Source organism: Monodelphis domestica, chromosome 6 (genome assembly GCF_027887165.1).
Source record: "Monodelphis domestica isolate mMonDom1 chromosome 6, mMonDom1.pri, whole genome shotgun sequence".
Taxonomy (NCBI): domain Eukaryota; kingdom Metazoa; phylum Chordata; class Mammalia; order Didelphimorphia; family Didelphidae; genus Monodelphis; species Monodelphis domestica.
In genome coordinates, this window is record NC_077232.1 from 268,975,327 (window position 1) to 268,985,110 (window position 9,784).

Here is a 9,784-nt window from a genome sequence, read left to right on the forward strand (position 1 = left end):
AAAACTGAAATGATCACTGTCTTAACCGTCACAGTTAACAGATCTTTTCAAAATGAGCATCATTACCAGTATAAGCTTTTTTCCTCTGACTGTATTATATATTGTATGAATTAGAAAGAAAAAAAATTATAAAATGATGGTGGGGGAGATTTTGGTTCATTGAAAATTTTTTTAAATAAAAGATACAGTAAGAGTGACAAGTAACTGTGAAATACTATAGTTGCTATTGCACCATCAAAATAGTGTTAAGTCTTAAAATGCCTATGAGCTCAAAGTCACTAATTAGACAGAGTGATACATTTAAGCTAAGGGCAAGTGCAGTGTGGTAATTCCTGTAGAAAGAGTTCTGTCCCATAAATTACCTTGCTAACTACTCCCCAAACAGCCTCTGCAATTCTTTAGGGATCATATAAGGAAATGGACTTTCCAATATGTGGCCTAGACAAGATTCCTTTTAAAAAATTATTTGGTTTCAGGAATATAACTACATTCAACTGTTGTATCCAATAAGTTTGTATACCTTTATACATTGTTGTTGTTTTTTTTATCATTTTTAGAAGGTATAGGCAGGTGATTTTGAATGAAACTAATCTACTGCCAGAAATGCTTTTATTAAAAAAACTGTAAAGATTTTAGTAAAAATTGTTTGGCTACTTTTGTCCTTTAAAGTTAGCTGATGATCATCTAATTTATTGCATCAATCATGTCTTCTAGAATTTGGTTCTAGAAATCTATATTTCTATGAACTGTTCTTCTATTAGGAAACTATTTTTTCAGCTCCTACATTGTTAGAATGGTCTGAACATTCAGATTGATTTAGGACATTGAGATGATCTTTTACCACCTCTTTGGTCTCCTCCTACTTTCTTCTAATTATTTTTGACCTCTCTTTTATCTTAATTTCCCTTGGTAAAGAAAACAGAAGCAAAAACTGAGCTTAAGAAGAAATATGCCATCTTTAGCATGGCCATTTTCATCATCATATTGACCTCAAACAGTAGTCCTAACATTTTCCTGATCTTCTTGCCCACATCACAACTTTTCATTCTGTTGTTGTATCATCTCACATGACCTTTTTTTTCCCCTGAGGAACTATTATCAGAATTGCATTTCTGAGGACCACCTATCCCCTCTTGCGTCATTTTGTTAACTTAACTGGAGTTAAGTGACTTGCCAGGCTCTCAGGAAGTGTCTCAGGCTACATTTAAACCCAGTAACTTTCTACCCTGGAATCTTTTCTACTCCTGTTTTTACTCTCTTGGTAACCTTCTCAGTTCCCTTGAGTTAAATTAACATCTCTGTGCATGCTGCAGTTGCCATCTCTGGTGAGGAACAGAGAAGGAAGGGGAGGCACCTGCTGTGCCTGGCCATCTCTGAGGACATGCCACCTCTTCCTCCAAGATGCCTCTCTATGCCATCAACCCCTTCCACCAGGATGTGGAGAAAGCAACAAGTGAGATGAATACTGCTGAAGACTGGGGTCTTATCTTGGATATTTGTGATAAAATAGGCCAGTTTAGTACTGAGCCTAATTATGAAGAGAATGAATCATTGACTCATCTCAGAGCATGTGTATTGAATTGTGGCAAAACTTTTCATTTAGAAGTATGTTTGAGAGATTTTTCTAGTGAGATAAGCAACATGTTTAATAAGGATCACTCAAAAGTTTGTGAAAAATTAAAAGCTCTTATGGTGGAATGGACAGATGAATGTAAAAATGACACACAACTTAATCTAATATCTACCATAATAAAAAACCTTAAGGAACAAAAAGTCAAATTTCCAGCTTTAGACTCACAGGCTACAGAACAAACAAAAGAAATCCCAGCTCCTGTGACCAAGGATTCTGGTACTGTGGCCACCAAAAAAGAAGAGGAAGATCTATTTTGTTGAATTCCCATATGTTGCCCTGGAAGTATATAGTCAGTTTTGATGGGTAGGTGATTCTTGGATGAGGACCCAATTCTCTTGCCTTTCTGAATATTATATTCCAAGCATTGTGGTCCTTTAGTGTGGAAGCTGCCAGATCTTGTGTGATCCTGATTCATGCTCCTTGATATCTGAATTGTCTTATTTTGGATTCTTGTAAAAAATTTCTCCTTAGCTTGGAAGCTTTTGAATTTGGCAATTACATTCCTGGGAGTTGTCTTTTGGGGCTTTAGTATAGAGGGTGTTCTATGAACTCTTTCAATATCTATTTTGCCCCCTTGTTCAAGAACATCAGGGCAGTTTTCTTGGATAATTTCTTGTAGCATGAAGTCAAGATTTCTGTTTATTTCTGGGTTTTCAGGTAGACCAATGATTCTCAAATTGTCTCTCCATGCTGTTTTCCTGATCCGTCATCTTGTCGGTGAGATATTTTATGTTTTCTTCTATTTTGTCAGTATTTTGACTTTTGCTTTATTACTTCTTACTGTTTTGCAAGATCATTGGCTTCCAAGTCCAATTATGGTCTTTAAGGCCTGGTTTTCTAATATAATCTTTTGATTCTCCTTTTCAGTTTGGTCTGTCCTGCTTTTTGTGGTTTCTGGCTGTTTCTCCAATTGGGAGTTCTTGTCATTTAAACTGTTATTTTCTTTTTGAACTATTTCCCACTTTTCTTTCCAGAAGGCTTCCATCTTTTTGGTAAGCTCCAATTTAAATTCTTCAAGAGCTTGTGACCAATTTCCATTTTTTGGAAGGTTTTGGTGCATTTGTTTGTATTTCCTCTTCTATTTCCTCTATAGTCTGGATTTTTCCTCCCTAAAATTTATCCAGGGTCAACCCCTTCTTCTTGTGTTTCTTAGTTTTAGGAAGTTGTTCCTGGGCACTGTTTGCCATCACTATGGTAGTTTTTCCTTCCCTTTCCAGTCAGAAATCTGAGTGAGTATAGCAGGCTCTTTGTGTATGGAGCTAAGGAGCAAGGATTTTGCCTGAGGCCACCTCTTGAGTCTCTGCAGCTTTTGCTGTTTGCTGCCCTTCTCTGTGCTCTCTCCCTGCAGGTGCCCATGGTCTAAGCTCTTCAGCATGCTGAGGTTTCAGGTTTAGCTACTCTCAGGGGTAGGTCTTTAGTGGTCTTAGTCAGTTGCCAAGGACCTAGAGGTTCCCCTTGCTCACTCACCAATTCTAGAGCATGCTGGCTTTCACTCTGGCTCTGTAGGTGTGGTGGGAGAGGGTAGATCATCTTGCGTTTTAGTGGAAGCTTTTTCAACCCCTTATAATGTGGAAATGCCCAAATCCCAATGCTGCACCCTACTGTAGAGTCCCTTCATTCATATGAATTTGGTTTTTTTGGTCTTTTGAGTTAGTTTATATAGGTAGGTACTGAAGAGAGAAAGAGTCCTGCATCTAGTCTGCCACCATGTTTACCTGGAACAACTCTAAGAGGAAGATGTAGCAAAAGCCATTGAGTTATCATTGAAAGAACAAAGGCAACAGTCAACCACAATTTACAATTCTCATTCAAGCACATCAAGCCTCCTGACTAATCACTAACATGAGGATAGGAAAGTTCATGCTATCTATGATTTTGAGACTGCCGAAGATAATACGAAAACATTTAAAGCTATAGAAATCATTACATTTCTTGATGACAGTGATCACAACTGTTGGAAAGGTGAAATGCATCAAGGCATAGGATCCTTTCCCCTCAATTTTGTGATAGCTGACCACAGTGCTAAACCAGAAATGATTAAAACAGAGAAGACAGTGCAATGCAGTGATGAAGTTCAGGTGGAAACAATAGAGCTCGAGACTGAATCAGTATATATCAATGAAGACAAAATGGACCAACTTCTGCAAATGTTACAAAGTGCAGACCCCAGTGACAACCAACCCAATCTGCCAGAGCCATTTCATTTGGAAGCAATCTGTCACCAAATGGAACCACTTATTGATGAAAAACTGGAAGACATTGACAGAAAATATTTAGAACTTTCAGAACTCAATGTTAAAGTAGTGGAGGTTCTTTCTTTATATAATAAATTGATGAATGCATGTATGCAAAATTACAGAACCAACAGTATTATATGCAGTCACCTGGCATTTCTGGTACTCAGGTATATCCAGGGCAGCCTCCAAGTAGTGCGCATTTGGTGGCAGAAGGTGCCCAAATGGGCTATATTCAAAGCTATAGTCTTCCTCTAAAACAAATATCATTTCTCAGCCAAGGAGCAGTTCCACCATCAGCTAACCCAGAACTTCCTAGTCAGCAAGCTCAGACTTCTTACCCTAACACAATGATCAGTTCTGTGCAAGGAAACTCCTATCCCAACTAGGTTTCAGTATATAGTCCTACTGCTGCTCCTGATGCTGTCACAATATACCAGAATGCTAGAACTAGAATGTCCCCGGTGCCAAACTATAATTTAGCATCTTCTACACTGCCTCAGACACCTGATAATCAACAACCACCTCAAGCACAACAGACATATTCCCAGAAGGCTCTTCTATAGGACCTGAACATGAGATTCCTAATTGTGACTAACCTCTGCTAAGTGCAGCTGACAATGTTATGAGTTCCTTCCTTTAAAATCTTAAGATTTGTTTATTTATCCTCCACTTAATAGGAACCTATCTTGATGAACAAGTGCAGTGATTGAAGAAGGTAGAACTATGTTCAATTTGCACTAAATTTTTAGGGAATTTTCTTTTTTTTCAGAGGAATAAAACTACTTAAGACATTTAATTCCTTTCACAATGCCAGAAATTGGTACAATATTATTTATGTCTGGTAAAATTGGCTGGTCTCTGAAAAATACAAACTTGCAAAATTTGTGGCATATATATATATATATATATGTTTTTTGTTTCATTAGTGACCATTTTGAATTGCAGTGGTAATCATGTGAATATATTTAACATTTAAATTAATTTACATTACTATTTTATTTTAGTCATAAACAAATTACCATGTTTCAGAGAGTTATATGGACATCTTTGAAAAATATAAGACAATGAAATGTTATAACAGTATTTAGGAGCTTTATGTTGCCTATATTTTGTTTCATACTAATTGAACCTACATTTCACTAATTATAAACAACATAAATGTATCATGGCTTTCTGCAGTCTCTACTAATTCATCTTAAGATGAATTAGCCAAATTTTCAATGAGGTCATAGCAAATGATAACCCTCCTTTCAACCAGCTATTAAATTTGACCCTGACATTTTAATACTCAACATATCATGGGACCACGAGATCAGTTAAGTAGAATCTCATCTCTTACACCTTACTGTTTAAAACATGTGGTGGGGTATGTTTCTTAGTGAAAATATGTAACTAGACTTCAAAACTGTATTCTGTGTTTATTGGTGCCAGTGACATCAAAGACAAAGGGGAATGAATGGAAATTTTTAAACTGTAAAGAAAACATAAAATATACTACATTTTAAAAAAATCTCTGTGCAGATAACTTTTGAACATATATAGTCCCAGTTAGTATTGAGCTTAAGACCTGGATCAACTATTCAACATTTCAACCTGGATGATCCAGAGATACCTTAAACAACATATTTGAAATAATTCATTACTTTTTCCCCTAAATTCTTTTTTCTTCCAAACTTCTCTCTTTTAGTTCAGTGTCTCAGTTGCATAATTTTGCAATAGTCTGGACTCTTCACTTTACTTTTCTCATACATCTAATCAATTGCCAAATCTGGTCATTACTACTTTCAACTTTTTTTTTCACATCTTGACCCTCTCTGAAAGCTACCAACTTAATTTAGATCTTCATCACTTCTCACCCATACTATTCCAATATTCTCCTGTTTGTCCTCTCTCCTGAATCATTCATTATTGCTGTCCATCCTTCCTACTTCTGCCAAACTAATTTTCCTTAAGAACAAATCTATATCCATGCCAGCTAAGTGGCATGGATATAGAGTGCAGAGCCTGGAGTCAGGAGGGACTGGGTTCAAATTTAGCCTCAGAAATTTCCTATTTCTGTAACATTGGGCAAGTCACTTAACCCCAGTTGGATTCCCATGTTGGTGAAGGTGTGGAACAGGTGCCCTGGCATACTGGAGGGGTCTGCTCCATTCCCTGTCTCTATCACCTGAGAACATTTTTTGCATGCTCCTTCCCTCTACCCAGCAGACCACTTTCTCCCTCTGCTCTGTGGGATAATGTGGGGGGCTCATAGGCAACTTGAAGGTGAAGTTTGAGCACACAATCTCTAAAACTTTCACCAACACTGACCTAGACCTTACTAATTAAAAAAAATTAAATCTGAATATATGACTCCTCTACTCAACCAACTCCACTAGTTATTTATTCTCTCAAGAATAAAATATTAATGCTTTTGTTTAGCTTTTAAAGCCCTACACAAATTTCCTTCAACCTATCTTTCTCCTATTCCAGAAAAAAATGGCTTTCTATATATTCCTTGCTCATGACAGTTCATCTCTAGTCTTCTAGTATTGTCCATTCTGGACTGACAATTAACATGAAGAAAATATATTCTTCACTGGCCAGCACTGTAGTATCCATTCATGGAACTATCAGTTACAGCAAATGGAGAAATTTTGAATGTTTTGGATAAAGTCATTTGCATTGGCAGAATACTTTCCAAAAATATGCATAAGATGACAAGGTTGATAAATGAACTGTCAGAGATACCTCAATGTTTGGGAGGCTCCAAAAGAAAGTTGTGGAAGAGAAGAGGTATTAAGCTGCTTACCAAACTGAAGGTCTACAAAGCCATTGTGCTGAATTCAATGTTGCATGCCTGTGAAACCTAAACAGTCTACCAGAAAACTAAATTGCTTCCATTTGAATTGTCCTAGATTCTGAAGATCACCTGGTAATGTAAGGTACTGGGACACTGAAGTCCTTTCTTGAACTAAACTGGCAAGCATTCAGATTCTACTGCCAAAAGAGCAGCTCCAGTGGGCTGGCCACATTGTTTGAATCCCAAACACATTTATGGAGAACTCACAACACAAGGCAAGGGCACAAATAAAGGTCAGAAGAAGTGATACAAGGACAATCTCAAGAATTCTCTGAAGAGCTTTAGTACAGATTTTGAGACATGGGATATACTAGCACAGAACTGTCCGGCATTATGTGCCTCTATCAAAGAAGATATACTGTGCTCTGTGAACAAAGCAGGATTTCAGTAGCTCAAAAAAATGTGCAAAATTTAGAGATATCTCCATCCTTAGTGTTCTTATGGGTTATTTGTACCCAACCACTTGTAGAGGGCCTTTTGAGTTCATATTTATCTGATCAGTCACAATTGTCACATAGTGAGGTCATTTTAGTTCTCTTTGAGAACTAAATTTTTGCCTAAAATGAACTTTCTTTAGCCTATAGAATTCTTCATTATCTTCTTTTAAGATGTAATTCAAGCACTATATTCTATGGGAATAATAACATTAATAATATTATTTATATAGCACTCTGAAGTTTATAAAATGCCTTACAAATATTACCTCATCCTCACAATAATCCTGAACAATAGATAGTATAATTTTCCTCATTTTACAGATGATAAAATTGAGGTAATCAGAGGTTAAGTGATCTTCCATGGTCAAATAGATATATGTCTGAGGCTGGATTTGAACACATCTTTCTGATTCCAGGTCTAGCTCTCTTAATTATATCATCTAGCTTCCTCACTGCCTTCTGTATGAAATTCTAATCCTCCAAATTATTGGTATTCTCTCTTTTTCTCAAATTAATTTATACTTAACTACATTTTATGTATATATGTGTATATATGTACATACATATTTGCATATGTATTTTAATTCAGGAAGATGATTCTTCCTGCCTCCTAGTCTAGCACTCTATCCACTGTACCACTTAGCTGCCCTCAACAACAATAAAATATATTTGACATGTTTATAATCATAATCACAATAATAATTAACATTTATATAATGCTTACTATGTGCCAGACACTGTACTAAGCACTTTACAATTAGTATTTTGATCCTTACAACAATCCTGAGAATTAGTGCTATTGTTATCCCCCCCCAGACAAGGAAACTGAGGCAAAAAAGAGGTTAAGTGACTTGCATAGTTCACATACTCAATATGTGTCTCAGACTAGATTTAAAATTAAGCTTCCCTGACTCTATAGTCTTATCCACTGTACCATCTAGCTACCCCATGTGTATGTATATGTGTGTATATATATATATATATATATACATATATGTGAAAATGTCTATGTATAAGGACAGGGGTTGGGAAGGAGGTAAAAACTGTAAGCTTGGTACTGAACACATTGAGGAAAGAAGAGTGTCCCAAGGGTCTGTGAATAAGAGATAGCAAAATCTCAGTTAGGTAATAAACATGAATTGCATGAACTTCATTGGAGAAGACGTTACTCAAAACTAGAAGCAGCAATGGAAAATAAGAAACATCAATCCTTTAACTTTACCCCTGAGTTCAGATTATGAGTAAACATATAACCATTGATGGAAAATATTGTCATGAAAGCTGTATTATCTCAGTCATATGTGACTCCAAAACCATAACGTGTGCAGTGGCCACACCCCAGAAAAATCATTTTTTCGGGCAAGCTAAACCTCAAACCTGTCAGTGAATGGGATGTCTACAGGAAGCATGGACTGGGGAAATGAGAAAAACTTGTTTCAATGACTATGAAGATGACTAAAGTAGATCAGACATGCAAACTGCCAAGGTTGTCAATGGCATCCTGGGCAATTGCCTGATATCTAGACTTTTGTTCTGCCATTGGGTTTTGATACCTCTGGAAGAAAAAGTGAGAATTATGTACAACTCTGCTTCATTTAAATCCAATTCATTCTCAAGTCTCTCTCAATCCTAATTTCTCAGTAACTTCTCCTCCAAAGAGGTTCATACAATAAGAATTATCATCATCTCTAGGACTTGGCTTAATTTGCACCTATATAAAAGGCAAAAATGGATAGTGTCAGCAACATGTATCAACTGGAACTGTTTTGGAAGGATTCTGCCATTGATCCTGCATGCATAACATTGACACAAAACGGTTTATCACACAAAATTTAGGTTACAAATGCTGCCCTGGGAGTAATTAGAATCAATAATTTTTTTTTTTAAATCAAGAGATTTACTTATCAATTCTTATGTCCCAGACACAGTAGTCCAGATTTCAGAGATGTAAAATGAATGAAAGAAACTTTGTCTTTATCAAACTCACATAAAAGATTATTAAAAAGTACATATGGGTTGTAAATAGTGTTCCATGCATGGAAAACTAAAACTTTCTAAAACTGAATGTAAAAGATGGCAATGTTTGCTTAAAATCAGCCTTTAAAAATCTAGCTTAAAATCCCCATAAGTGTTCTATGCCCACATTACTAATGTAATATTTTTATTAACTTATGTGCTCAAGCTTCAATATATAATTAGATTCAATGATGATCAGCCAATAGTAATGTCCCCAACTTTTATAGCAATAGAGTTGAATAGTATTTTACCTTCTCTACAGAGAATGACTGGATCATTCTAACTTTATAATTTTGTTCTTTGGGGAGCAGAATGGGCCTATATTATAGAGCCAACTAATTCATTTAAAAAGGATTATAGTAAAATTCTTCTTGCTCTTTAAATACTTATTGGGAATTCATATTATGATGATTTCTACATGTAAGTGAGTAGTGTCACAGTAAGACTATGATTTTAGGAAACTGCATAACTGCTTTGTCCTTCCATGATTTAGAATGAGTAAAAGGTCAGAAAAATATGGGAAAAGAAAAATACTTTGCTTAATAACCTATATGGAAATGTAACCCTTTTCTATGAGAGGAAGGGACAAGGAACATTATTTCAGCATTAATTGCATCTG

The 9,784-nt window shown here is 36.0% G+C and overlaps 1 protein-coding gene across 1 annotated transcript; it reads left to right on the top strand.

The window, feature by feature from the left end:
* Nucleotides 1-1,259: 1,259 nt before the first annotated feature.
* Nucleotides 1,260-4,524, top strand: LOC100014426 (signal transducing adapter molecule 1-like). The gene is given in 3 exon segments (XM_056803850.1): nt 1,260-1,888; nt 3,371-3,970; nt 3,973-4,524. Coding segments are annotated over 3 exon segments (1,371 nt in total). The 5' UTR covers nt 1,260-1,401; the 3' UTR covers nt 4,257-4,524.
* Nucleotides 4,525-9,784: the final 5,260 nt, after the last annotated feature.